The sequence below is a fragment of the Ostrea edulis genome, chromosome 7 (assembly GCF_947568905.1).
Source record: "Ostrea edulis chromosome 7, xbOstEdul1.1, whole genome shotgun sequence".
In the NCBI taxonomy this organism is placed as follows: Eukaryota; Metazoa; Mollusca; class Bivalvia; order Ostreida; family Ostreidae; genus Ostrea; species Ostrea edulis.
In genome coordinates, this window is record NC_079170.1 from 52343418 (window position 1) to 52358456 (window position 15039).

At 34.7% G+C, this 15039-nt stretch overlaps 1 protein-coding gene across 1 annotated transcript in view; it reads left to right on the plus strand.

Annotated features, from left to right (window-relative positions):
• Nucleotides 1-1672: 1672 nt before the first annotated feature.
• The window catches only part of LOC125653240 (uncharacterized), a 49079-nt gene continuing 35712 nt past the window's right edge, over nt 1673-15039 (plus strand). Inside the window, exons 1-5 of the mRNA XM_056145749.1 lie at nt 1673-1830; nt 3728-3967; nt 4544-4771; nt 5719-5826; nt 5942-6191. Of these exons, the coding sequence (XP_056001724.1) occupies nt 1680-1830; nt 3728-3967; nt 4544-4771; nt 5719-5826; nt 5942-6191 (977 nt within the window). The 5' untranslated portion in view covers nt 1673-1679. The remainder of the gene's footprint in view (nt 1831-3727; nt 3968-4543; nt 4772-5718; nt 5827-5941; nt 6192-15039) is intronic.

A 15039-nucleotide genomic window follows, 5' to 3' on the forward strand; every position in this document is an offset into this window, starting at 1 on the left:
ATTTCCCTGAGAATGGAAAAATAATTGCATCTTTTATCGTTTAATTTTTTTGTCTAAACAAGAGACTGATTTACCTTAAATTTGAAAATTTTAGGGAGGGGGGGGGGGTCAATCCGCCACTGGATTCACTCTCAAGTTCTGACAGTTACATTTTTACTATCAAACGACATTCTATAACTTCCACAATAATCTATTCGTGAACCCTCTGCATTTTCATTACCCAAAGAAGTATTCCGAATTCGCTAAGTAGTTGTTTAGTACTAAAAGTATGTGCTTGTATTAGAGAGTCCAACCACTAGAGTATGTATGTACATTGTACTTAGGTCATCAATCCCACTATAAATAGTAATGGAACGTTATGTGTCAAAAGGACTGTATTGCAAAATAACGAGAGAGAAGAGCATTATAATAATTGTTAAAAATTCCGGGATTCATTCAAACCTAAGTTATTTTGTTTCCAGTTCTAAAATGATCGATTACACAACGTGTCTTGTACACGCTCTGTTCCACGCTTAACAATATATAAATTAATTACATTATATCAAGACCAATTCGGAGAAAAACAGACGTCGACATCAACGATCCGGAAAAACAGACATTTATACATGTATCAACGATCCGGAGTAACACAGATGTCGACATCAACGATCCGGAGAAACACAGATGTCGACATCAACGATCCGGAGAAACAGACGTCGATAAACATGGTCAGGAAAAACGCTAAGATCGTCGAGATGGACATGCATGAGAAATACTGACGTCGGGATATAGACATTCAGGAGAAGCACTGACGTCGATAAAAAAAAATGAGGAGAAATAATAAGGTCGATATCAACAATCATGAAAAAGCACTGACTTCGATATCGCCATTCAGGAGAAACGCTAACGCTTTAGATAAATAATGACGTCAAGATCTAGATCGACAAAGAGCGACTGGGGTAGAATAATAATTAATCAGATGTTGATATGATTTCCTCCGTGTTCTGCTGCTCTAGATATAGTTGTTATACTAAGTTGAAGCACGTTATATCTTGATATTTGAATGCAGAAATCGAACAGCTTTTAGCGCACATAACCTCTAATGGAAAAGGACTCTAACGTTATTAATCCTTACCATAACTTCTTAACCCAAATAGAGCACAAAGCTAAACAAATAACAATTTATCACGTAATCTCTGTGTTACATGAACAACAAAGTCGGTTTGTATCTACTCGATGTCGTTTTTTATATCAACACACAAAATATACATTCAAAGACTTGAGAAATCAATTTCGACATCGACGAAAATTTGCCCTTCTTCAAAGACAATTTACATGCATATACATGTATGTAGTGACAATTTATCTTACCCTAGTGAATATTACTCCTTAATCTTTACTGAATTTTTCGCCATTCTTATTGCGACATTGTATATTTTCCCTTTCTGAAATCAAAATATAAAATTATTCATCCACTACATGTAGATTATATTTTTGTAACTTTTAATCATTATTACAAATGCTTTTCTACAGTGTATATATGTAGAAAATAATCGTCAGTATATACAATCGCATACAAAGGTAAAGCGGTTTTATATTTATTTCACATATTTTCATATATTTATGTAAGCTAAATAATTCTATAAATAAGCATCTTTATTCTTGCCTTTTCTGTTGTGATTACATACTTATATATTAGGATGTGCATTTCATCGCTACTTGCAGTGTTTATGAATCAGATGACCTTGTTAGACCACCCTCAATGTTTGTGTAGAATGTGTCTAAGCTGCAACATGGCCATGCATGGAATACTAGTGGTTCTTCTGTCAGGTGTTTTGAGTACTGGATTAGGTAGGTAGATAGTCTTGTATAAATATGGACTTCCCATGATCAGTAGGTAAAGTCTTAGTGTTCAGGAATGTATTGAAATAGAAAAAATACTTTTCCTTTTTTCCTTCAATTTCAAATTTGATAAGTCTGTTCGTTTAAGCAATGCGCAAGGATACAGTTTCTATTTTCAATAAGTCATCAGCAGTAATCATGTTTTTACACTAGTATCAGTTTAATTCACAAATATCTATAGAACGTCCACAAAGAGCGTCTTATAGTACATGTAGTAATGGCGGACAGGTTTCAATTGTTTAGATTTACGTTGCATTTCTTGAACTTTACAACTCTATCTCAGGACTGAAATTCCGACTAATTGGTCACTTCTCTGTTGCTAAAGTTAGTCTTTTTTACATTAAAACGGACCCAACAGATCTTGTAACTATGAAATTTATCAAATGTGTTTTATCCAAAGAGTTTTCATGCTAAAGGATGGGGGTGGGTGATTGATTGATTGCATATTGTTTAACGTCCCTCTCAACAAAATTTTCACTCATATGGAGACGTCACCATTGCCGGTGAAGGGCTACAAAACTTAGACCTATGCTCGGCACTTGCGGCCATTGAGCAGGGAGGGATCTTTAGTCGTGCCACGCCTGCTGTGACACGGAGCCTCAGTTTTTTGCGGTCTCATCCGAAGGACCGCCCCATTTAGTCGCCACTTACGACAAGCAAGGGGTACTGAGGACCAACTGTAACCCAAATCCCCACGGGACAGGGGGTGGGTATCCGAGTGGCGAATACTTAGTAAATGTCTACAGGAGTAGTAAAACTGAGTGATTGATATGAAGGCGTTGATTATATAAGATTGTTTAGAAAAGGAATGCCATCAATAGTTGTATGATGTAATGAAATACAATAAGTAAACATGTAATCATCTCCTGTACACAGATGATGTAAGCAGGGGTACTGTATATCTATATCTAGAGAAACGCTGTGTGTTTACAGGTAGAGACACCTGTAAGGTATTACAGATAGAGACACCTGTAAGGTATTACAGGTAGAGACACCTGTAAGGTATTACAGGTAGAGACACCGGTAAGGTATTACAGGTAGAGACACCTGTAATGTATTACAGGTAGATACACCTGTTAGGTAGGCCTACGAATGTATAGCAAGACAAAATATCTTCTCTCACTTTAGTATATACTGTTAATCAACTTTTATTCGTATAAAAAAAGGTTTCTGTAGGCCTTGCACATATCATTGTTATGTTCGGCATACTGAGCCTGAATCCCTTCCTTGTGTGATCCTCTTCAATCGGTGAATGAAAATTTTGAATGTCGCTAATCAAAATTGGTTGATAAAATTTATGCATTCTTTTATTGAAATAATCATGAATGGATAAAGTTTGGCCTCAATATGATAAAATGAGCATTACAAAACAAACAAGTGACATTTCTGACTACAGAAGTGAACTGCTTTTCTTTATAAAAGACTTAGTGATAAGTGACTGTCTAGTGAAGGGAGTGCTTTACATGTATAAAGTTGTTCAATCCACATTAGAAAAGCACTCTCATGTACTTAGTACCATTATAATGAGAAATGAAAACCCTGGTTAATTCAAAATGTGTCAAGAGGATAGAATAGTCCTGATTTCCTATAGCTACTCTCCTGTAAAATTCACTTGTTGTTCGGTATGAAGGCCAGTAACTCCCATCGATATTACATGTAGAAGCCATCCCTTTTATTAATTATCCAGATGTGAATGATGCAGTTGGTTAAATGAAATTATAACCCAAGAAGAAGGCTCCTTTTCATTTTACAGTGTTTTTCATTCCCTTTTCTGTAGTTTCAGATATTCTGTTGACGATCAGTTGTGTATAACTACTGTTTTCTGTAACTTTTACCATGGTTACAGGACAAAAAGAGTGCAAAATGACGACACTTGGAATGGAGTATTTTGGAGGCGTGGCAGTCACAGTGTCTGGAAGAAGATGTCAGAGCTGGTCCAGTCAGTTCCCACAACAACATAAATTTAATAATACTTTAAAGAATAGCAAAAATTACTGCAGGAATCCGGACAGAGAACCACAGGGTCCCTGGTGCTACACCTTGGATGAGGAGAAGCGTTGGGAATATTGTAGAATACCATTATGTTGTAAGATTACAGTGTTCTTACATATAAATTACTTCCATATGTAGGAAATCTCCTCTCACAAAATATATTTTTAAAAAATCCCCAAAGTTTCCCAATTAGGAGATTAAATGATTCAAGCTTTATTTCAACTTCATAAATATATCATAATCATAAAGAAAATATTAAACAGGATATAGTTTCAGAACTCTATGATGTACATGCCATATTACATGTACATAATGAATTCGAGGCATTGTGTTATAAGGCTACAAAACAAAGCTAAGATTACAAAAATCCATAGTTATATATAATACACAATTATGAATTTAAATATTCAAACATGGAAGAGTTCAACATTGAATATTTCCCGATATCAAAAAATCATCGATGATTTAAAATTGGTGTGGAAAACACTGGATTAGAGTAATGGGACGAATTTTCTTGCTACTAATTACTTTATTTACTACGAATCATTCATCATTTATTGATACAGAATTTACATACACATTTTTAAAACTATGGAGTATTAAATACATGTATTTATTTATTAAGGAGAAAACAAGAAGATATTTTCGTGTCACGTTATTTTGTCTTCAGCCCTGTCGAATGATGAATGCTATGAAAAAGGGAAAGGCTATATGTACACCGGGAAGATGAACGTTACGAAGACAGGCTATCCCTGTCGGCGATGGGATTCTGAGGAGGCCTATGGGTTTTTTGAAGAGTTGGGGAATTTTTGTAGATCCCCCGATGGGGCTAAATTCCCTTGGTGTTTGTCTACAGCACCTGATACAAGGTGGGAGAGGTGTAACATAGCAGTGTGTGGTAAGCATTCGTGTTAGTTAAATTCAGATTTTCATGATATTTTATTACATGTTTATCATCTTTGGATCTCTCGGTAAGTTAACGTTTCCACTACCGGTCTGTAGATTGTTGGTTCGAATCTAATAGAGTTTTAAAAAAAGATTACCTTCTACTTAAACTGTAGCTTTAAAACTAAATAATGTAGATTTGAAAGCTTCAATTTCAAAATATTGTACATACCCTTCACTTTCCATCCATATCCGATTGCTCAGGTGTATTGTTTCTCCTTAATATCCTTACTTAGACAGGATTACGCAATATTCTCTCTTACTTTTACCAGTATGTCTTTAGCGTATTCTGTAAGCCCCCCCCCCCCAAAAAAAAAAACGCAGTTAAATATTTTCTTGGTTTGAGCATGTTCGCAGAAACTTTATGACGAATGTCCGATATTTAGTAAGGCTAAATTTCGGGCTGGAGATAATCCTCAGTTTAATACCTGACCAATTTAGTCAAGTTCTATGGAAATATTGTGTTACAAATTAGGGTGAAGATAAAGAACAGTGATCAACTAAACTGCGATTGTGAAATATAGTTTTCTGACTCTCCTGTGCTGTTCTTTGGATGTGCAAAAGCCTAAAGCATAAACTGCTAGGAAGCTATAATCAACTTGTCTTTTAATGTTTATTTGAAAATACATGTTTGTAATAATCTAACTATGTTGCCAGATCTTCCAGTCATGATGTGTTTGTGAGTGAGGTACATTTACTGTAGTAACACAAAACTCAGCCAAAGTTACACGTTAATGTACATATGGTTTTTTTAACATGGGAATGTACTTACATCATATAGCTACATGTAGTTTAATTCATGAATACATTCCCAAATAATACCGCATCTAGGTAAAACTGCAGGTAAATGCACAAATAAACTGGCGGGCATAATATCTATTTTTAATGTTTTGAAAATAGGGCAATTAGATACTGCAAAGTCGACAACAGCTGTGAAACCGCCCTCAAAGCCATCAACAACAACTACTAAACCGACTTCAAAGGCGGCATTACCAGTAAATTGCAATGGTATTACTTTTCCATAATTCACTCATTTTTATTCCAAGCTTTAATGCATGAGGAATATTGGATACGTTACACTAAATGACCTCCCTGTATGACGTCATCTGTGTTTTGTCTCCAGCAGCCCTCCAGGCAGGTAACCAAGAGAGGAGCAGCAGCAGCAGAGAGGCCTTGAGAGCTGACCTAGTTATCGCAATATTAACGCTCGTGTGCGTAATCATTGTGGTATCCATCGGTGTATACATCGCCATTGTGTTACGTAACAAACAATACTTACCACAAACGGGAATCGCAGGGAAGGCGCTATATAGTGTAGACAACGCATACGATATTGGATATACAGATATGCAGCCAATAGTACATAGCCAAACGTAGGTTAAACTCTCACAAGAGGAATATAATATTGCTATCACTTGTACATGAATTGTATCTACTATACATTTGTAACATTAAATAGCAAGTACTTTTCGTTTTTTGTCTTTAGAAGAAGAAAAAACCAAAATAGATCTTTATTGGGATTAGTTAGTGTATATAACGAAATGAAGTGAAAAATGGAGGACCTGGTCATATTTGCTCGGAATTTGGTGCGAGTGTGGAGAGGAAACCCGAAGTCTACGTGTCCGATCAATTAAAGGACACATATCGTGTTTTCAAAGTATACAGAATTATATGCATTTTGTCTTCCTTATGCTTATAGAAATTAATTGTAATAGTTCGTTCGCTGAAGTATTGCGATAATTAGCCACAATACGGACTTAAATCTAAGCCCCGATTTCAAAAAGCCTAGTTAATTAGATAGGTAGTCACGTGGTACAGTGACGTCATATGCGACCTTCGTCGATCAACTTGTTGTAAAAGTAGTGTTAGATATTTTTAAAAACTCGGGTTTTAGGGGTCTAATTTATTTACCATGGATAACATTTATTTCGATGTTGACAAATTTCCCGAGTCTTATAGCTTTTAGCCACCAGTGCGAGAAAAGCGAGTATGAAATCTGCATAAATTTGCGAGTAAATAATATTTACATGTATACATGGGATCACTGTCTAAACACAATTTGGTAATGCCATTTCTGTAAACAACTGTAATTAGCGTTTTTGCTTTTCTAAAATAAACAGTGCAATAATTATTAAATTTATTTTTGGAGAAGTTAGATAGGCCTAAATTATGATACGATTATGTATCATTGACAACTAGGCCTACTGTCACGGGTGCATTTCGGGAAAAAAAATAATAATGATCAAACTTATTGTGAAAATCACAATACTTTTAAATTATTTTATTAAAGCAATTTTATTAGGCCTAATAATTATTTTTTGTTATCAACACGTTGTTACTTACGAAGTGGGAGCGCGGCGTGCTGTTGTTGTAAACACGTACGCTTTTCTTAAAAAAAAAAAAAATGAAAGCATTAATTATAATTCAATTCAAAAGTCGGGAAATATTATATATTTTTATTTATAATTGAAAGTTCAATTATCTTTAAATTTCCTTTTTAAAACTACCAGTTGGTAGACACTGCTAACAAAGTTCTGCCTATGTTGTTACAAGGTGAAGGTCAGTTGGTGCGAGTGTGTATTGAATTCGAGAGCAGAACGGAAAGCATATGCCGTAGGCCTATATGTAACAGTGCGTAGCTTCGATAGAACAATTTTCTTGCAGTTTATCTACGTCTTTGTCCAAGTGCTTGTTTGGAAAAGTACAGGGACAAATTCTACTGGGAGTTTTTATGGCAAAGTCGTTGTGCCGACAAAAAATATTCACGGCTTGTCCCTCATACCTTCCTTCGAAAATTGAAAAAAACACAGTCCAAATCCTCTCTACTGACAGCAAGTACACGCTTAAACGGCACAAAACACCCTAATGCAGTGTTATTTACAAGCTGTTAATGTGATAATTGTTTGTTTGTCAATTAAATCTAATCTGTTTATGAAATGGCTATCAACTGTTTTCAAATCTTCTCGCTCGAGGTCGCATATGACGTCACAGATAATGGCGCGTAAAATATCGAAGAAAATATGCATATCGCAAGATTTGAATTTCATCGCTTTCAAATTCGAAAACTACGCAAACTGTTTCATTTAAAACACATGTAAAGTAGTTTTAGGCATGAAATGAATTAATTTTGCTGAAAAAATTAAAAAGTTTAAAAACATGAGATGTGTCCTTTAACATCACTGTCAATAACAAAGATCAAGATCGAGTCAGCCTGAGCTCCAATTATATCCACAGTATCAATATCTGGCTCCCGTCTCATTATCAGTGTCTCTCAGTTTAGAAGTTTGGCAAATAAGACCTTAATTGATTGTTTTTCATTTTCAATATATGAATCATAGAGCAACGACATTGCATCAAAATCAAAGTCCCCGACCTGGGAACCGTGAATCGAACATTATCAATACATACTCGGTTCAAAAGTGAACAAGATTTAAAAGATATAATAAATGCATTTCCATTACCTTTGCCCCTCCCTAGTACCCCTGACCCAGGGTCTGTGAATTACACAATTTTTGTAAACATCCTCATCACACTGTACTCAGATCAGTCGGTTGATACCCTGTAGTAGAAATTCATGAGATACATCTTATCATTTTAATTAAATATGCCGCCAGAAAACACTTAGATTGCAAATTGACAGTGGAAACTTTTTGCCACAAAGTCACGATCGGTAGCCAATATTATAAGAGTACATGTGCAAATGGAATATTTGTTCAAGCCTCTCTTATTCCATTACTGGAAGTTGGCATAAATGTGGTACACTTGCCAATGAAATGAAACTGTTTTATCATCATCACTGTTGTGACTTTTATACTTGTACCGCCCTGTGAACAGTATAGAATTAAACATTTCTTGGCTTCCAATGCTTATCTGCATGTTTCTGCATGTTGCTAAGGAGACGAAGAAAACACCAGAAGACTTCAATACGATGTTTTAGGATTGTGTATAGAAAACTCAATGGTTATCTTGATATGTGTGCAAAACATTTCATCAAGGTAATTAACAGGTCTCAATTACTTCGATCTACACTAATCTACATATTCAGCAAAATAAATGGATTTAGTTGGTAATGTTCTGCCAATTTTCTGACACTGATATGAAAAAGGTAGCAATTTCCCATCTCCATAGGATTAAATCTACATATATATTCTATTCGCGTTTCATCACTTTATAGAATATATTATGATTACTTAGAATTCAACCTGTTGCCAAAAATTTAGCTTGGTTATTAATTCAGAAAATATAAGTCAACTACAACATCTGAACCAAATCTATTTGAGTGTATCCTTACAAGCATCGATTGATTGATTGATTAATTGTATATTGTTTAACGTCCCTTTCGAGAATATTTCACTCATATGGAAACGTCACCACTGCCGATGAAGGGCTGCAAAATTTAGGCCTATGTTCAGCGCTTATGGCCATCGAGCAGGGGGGGGATCTTTATCGTGCCACACATGCTGTGATACGGGACCTCGGTTTTTGCGGTCTCATCCGAAGGACCGCCCCATTTAGTCGCCTCTTACGACAAGCAAGGGAGTACTGAGGACCTATTCTAACCCGGATCCCCACGGGGTTACAAGCATCGATCATGTCAAATTTCATCACCGTTGATATACAGGCGATACACTGTAATTGAACAGGCCAAATGCAGGATTGATGACAACGCACGGTCTTACAGGTCCATATTTAGTAAACATAAAATTCTCAAAAACGTAGTTTGAAAGTTAGCGCTTTATTTTTGGCGCCATCTAATTTCACAAGTGTATCATTTACAAGAACAGAAACGTTGACTCTTTTATTTTTGACGAATTATCCTCATCTGCCCCCAAATCAACAGACATGAAAGTACCCGATTTATGGTAAATTTCGTTATTTTGATCTGTCGTCAAATTTTAAAACTCAATCATTCATATACGGAAGACACATGTAATTTGCAACACATCACTACACTACACATCTCCAAGCTAAACACAACAACTCTACCACAGAGTTAGAGAATACCAAACCCATAACTATAGAAGAAGGTCCAGTGACAAGCATTTATTTACCTACATGACATTTTCGGACCCATGGACCCAAATGCTAATTCCAAAACTTTAATGGGTATCTACCATCTATACCTAATTTTGTTTATAAACATTAACTGTTTACCATCTTTTAAAATGTGAATTAAAGGAGCTAGAGTTTCAATGACAAGAACGTATTGCTGACGGAAGGTCAGTGATATACCCGAACTATCTCTAGAAGCAGTGGGTATAATCATATTTAGGCCACAATTCTACAGCGCTATTTAGTATACCAATTATACATGCATGACCATAAAACTGACTTCTTTCAAAACTTTTTTGGGGAAGAGGTTGGGAGGGGCTTCAAGGAAAATCAGTCGTAACCTTACGTCTTCTATAAATGAAAAATGTGCATCACCTGAAATTAATACTGATATAGACAGTAATAGTGTGGTTTTCTCAACAACAAAGATTATATAAAATATTCATTCGAATTAACTTCTTGTCCCATTAGTATTCGCTATTTGGATAACACTATACATGTATGTTACAATTTGTACGTACGCATATTTTACAAGTATTAGTTTGTATAACAATGTGTATGTATATGTCATAATGTGTACGTGATACAAAAGGTGTACATATTTTACAACGTGTATGTATTATATATAATGTGCATGTATGTCTTACAATGTGTGTGTAATATAATATATTTGTATGTATTACGATATGTATGTGATACAATGCCTATGTATTACAATATGTTTGTATATGTTACATTGTGTATGTACACTCATTATATGTGTTTTAGAATACGTATATTTATGTTGTAATGTTTGTATGTGTTATGGTGTGTATGTACATGCATGTGATACAATTTGTATGTATATTTCATAAGTGTATGTTCGTATTACAATGTGTATATTTGTGTTGCAATGTGTTTGTGATGTGTATATATGTGATACAATATGTATGTATGTGATACAATGTGTATGTATGTGATACAATGTGTATGTATGTGTTACAATGTGTATGTATGTGTTACAATGTGTGTGTATGTGTTACAATGTGTGAGTGTATGTGATACAATGTGTATGTATGTGTTACAATGTGTGAGTGTATGTGATATAATGTGTGTGTATGTGATACAATGTGTATGTATGTGTTACAATGTGTATGTATGTGATAAAATGTGTATGTATGTGTTACAATGTGTGAGTGTATGTGATACAATGTGTGTGTATGTGTTAGGATTTGTATGTATATTTCATAAGTGTATGTTCGTATTTACAATGTGTATATTTGTGTTGAAATGTGTTTGTGTTTTATGATGTGTATGTATGTGTTACAATATGTATGTATGTGATACAGTGTGTGTGATACAATATGTATGTATGTGATACAATGTGTGTGTATGTGTTACAATGTGTGTGTATGTGTTACAATGTGTGAGTGTATGTGATACAATGTGTATGTATGTGATACAATGTGTGAGTGTATGTGTTACAATGTGAGTGTATGTGATACAATGTGTGTGTATGTGTTACAATATGTATGTATGTGATACAATGTGTGTGTATGTGTTACAATGTGTGTGTATGTGTTACAATGTGTGAGTGTATGTGTTACAATGTGTGTGTATGTGTTACAATGTGTGAGTGTATGTGATACAATGTGTATGTATGTGTTACAATGTGTGTGTATGTGTTACAATGTGTGTGTATGTGATACAATGTGTGAGTGTATGTGATACAATGTGTGTGTATGTGTTACAATGTGTGAGTGTATGTGATACAATGTGTGTGTATGTGTTACAATGTGTGAGTGTATGTGATACAATGTGTGTGTATGTGTTACAATGTGTGTGTATGTGTTACAATGTGTGAGTGTATGTGATACAATGTGTGTGTATGTGTTACAATGTGTGAGTGTATGTGATACAATGTGTGTGTATGTGTTACAATGTGTGTGTATGTGTTACAATGTGTATGTATGTGATAAAATGTGTATGTATGTGTTACAATGTGTGTGTATGTGTTACAATGTGTGTGTATGTGTTACAATGTGTGTGTATGTGTTACAATGTGTGAGTGTATGTGATATAATGTGTGTGTATGTGTTACAATGTGTGAGTGTATGTGATATAATGTGTATGTATGTGTTACAATGTGTGAGTGTATGTGATATAATGTGAGTGTATGTGTTACAATGTGTGTGTATGTGATACAATGTGTGAGTGTATGTGATACAATGTGTGTGTATGTGATACAATATGTGTGTATGTGATACAATGTGTGTGTATGTGTTACAATATGTGTGTATGTGATACAATGTGTGAGTGTATGTGATACAATGTGTGTGTATGTGATACAATGTGTGAGTGTATGTGATACAATGTGTGTGTATGTGTTACAATGTGTGTGTATGTGTTACAATGTGTGTGTATGTGTTCCAATGTGTATGTATGTGATACAATGTGTGAGTGTATGTGATACAATGTGTGTGTATGTGTTACAATGTGTGTGTATGTGATACAATGTGTGTGTATGTGATACAATATGTGTGTATGTGATACAATGTGTGAGTGTATATGTTACAATATGTGTGTATGTGATACAATGTGTGAGTGTATGTGATACAATGTGTGTGTATGTGTTACAATGTGTGTGTATGTGTTACAATGTGTGTGTATGTGTTCCAATGTGTATGTATGTGATATAATGTGTATGTATGTGTTACAATGTGTATGTATGTGATACAATGTGTGTGTATGTGATACAATGTGTATGTATGTGATATAATGTGTATGTATGTGTTACAATGTGTATGTATGTGTTACAATGTGTGTGTGTTTGTGATACAATGTGTGTGTATGTGATACAATGTGTGTGTATGTGTTACAATATGTGTGTATGTGATACAATGTGTGAGTGTATGTGATACAATGTGTGTGTATGTGATACAATATGTGTGTATGTGATACAATGTGTGAGTGTATGTGATACAATATGTGTGTATGTGATACAATATGTGTGTATGTGATACAATGTGTGTGTATGTGATACAATATGTGTGTATGTGATACAATATGTGTGTATGTGATACAATGTGTGAGTGTATGTGATACAATGTGTGTGTATGTGATACAATATGTGTGTATGTGATACAATGTGTGAGTGTATGTGATACAATGTGTGTGTATGTGATACAATATGTGTGTATGTGATACAATGTGTGAGTGTATGTGATACAATATGTGTGTATGTGATACAATGTGTGTGTATGTGATACAATATGTGTGTATGTGATACAATGTGTGAGTGTATGTGATACAATGTGTGTGTATGTGATACAATATGTGTGTATGTGATACAATGTGTGAGTGTATGTGATACAATATGTGTGTATGTGATACAATATGTGTGTATGTGATACAATGTGTGTGTATGTGATACAATGTGTGTGTATGTGTTACAATGTGTGAGTGTATGTGATACAATGTGTGTGTATGTGTTACAATGTGTGAGTGTATGTGATACAATGTGTATGTATGTGTTACAATGTGTGTGTATGTGATACAATGTGTGAGTGTATGTGATACAATGTGTGTGTATGTGTTACAATGTGTGAGTGTATGTGATACAATGTGTGTGTATGTGTTACAATGTGTGAGTGTATGTGATACAATGTGTGTGTATGTGTTACAATGTGTGTGTATGTGTTACAATGTGTGTGTATGTGTTACAATGTGTGTGTATGTGTTACAATGTGTGAGTGTATGTGATACAATGTGTATGTATGTGTTACAATGTGTGTGTATGTGTTACAATGTGTGTGTATGTGATACAATGTGTGAGTGTATGTGATACAATGTGTGTGTATGTGTTACAATGTGTGAGTGTATGTGATACAATGTGTGTGTATGTGTTACAATGTGTGAGTGTATGTGATACAATGTGTGTGTATGTGTTACAATGTGTGTGTATGTGTTACAATGTGTGAGTGTATGTGATACAATGTGTGTGTATGTGTTACAATGTGTGAGTGTATGTGATACAATGTGTGTGTATGTGTTACAATGTGTGTGTATGTGTTACAATGTGTGTGTATGTGATAAAATGTGTATGTATGTGTTACAATGTGTGTGTATGTGTTACAATGTGTGTGTATGTGTTACAATGTGTGTGTATGTGTTACAATGTGTGAGTGTATGTGATATAATGTGTGTGTATGTGTTACAATGTGTGAGTGTATGTGATATAATGTGTATGTATGTGTTACAATGTGTGAGTGTATGTGATATAATGTGAGTGTATGTGTTACAATGTGTGTGTATGTGATACAATGTGTGAGTGTATGTGATACAATGTGTGTGTATGTGATACAATATGTGTGTATGTGATACAATGTGTGTGTATGTGTTACAATATGTGTGTATGTGATACAATGTGTGAGTGTATGTGATACAATGTGTGTGTATGTGATACAATGTGTGAGTGTATGTGATACAATGTGTGTGTATGTGTTACAATGTGTGTGTATGTGTTACAATGTGTGTGTATGTGTTACAATGTGTATGTATGTGATACAATGTGTGAGTGTATGTGATACAATGTGTGTGTATGTGTTACAATGTGTGTGTATGTGATACAATGTGTGTGTATGTGATACAATATGTGTGTATGTGATACAATGTGTGAGTGTATATGTTACAATATGTGTGTATGTGATACAATGTGTGAGTGTATGTGATACAATGTGTGAGTGTATGTGATACAATGTGTGAGTGTATGTGATACAATGTGTGTGTATGTGATACAATGTGTATGTATGTGATACAATGTGTATGTATGTGATACAATGTGTGTGTATGTGATACAATGTGTGAGTGTATGTGATACAATGTGTGTGTATGTGTTACAATGTGTGTGTATGTGATACAATGTGTGTGTATGTGTTACAATGTGTGTGTATGTGATACAATGTGTGTGTATGTGATACAATGTGTGTGTATGTGATACAATGTGTGAGTGTATGTGATACAATGTGTGTGTATGTGATACAATGTGTGTGTATGTGATACAATGTGTGTGTATGTGTTACAATGTGTGTGTATGTGATACAATGTGTGTGTATGTGTTACAATGTGTATGTATGTGTTACAATGTGTGTGTATGTGTTACAATGTGTGTGTATGTGTTACAATGTGTGT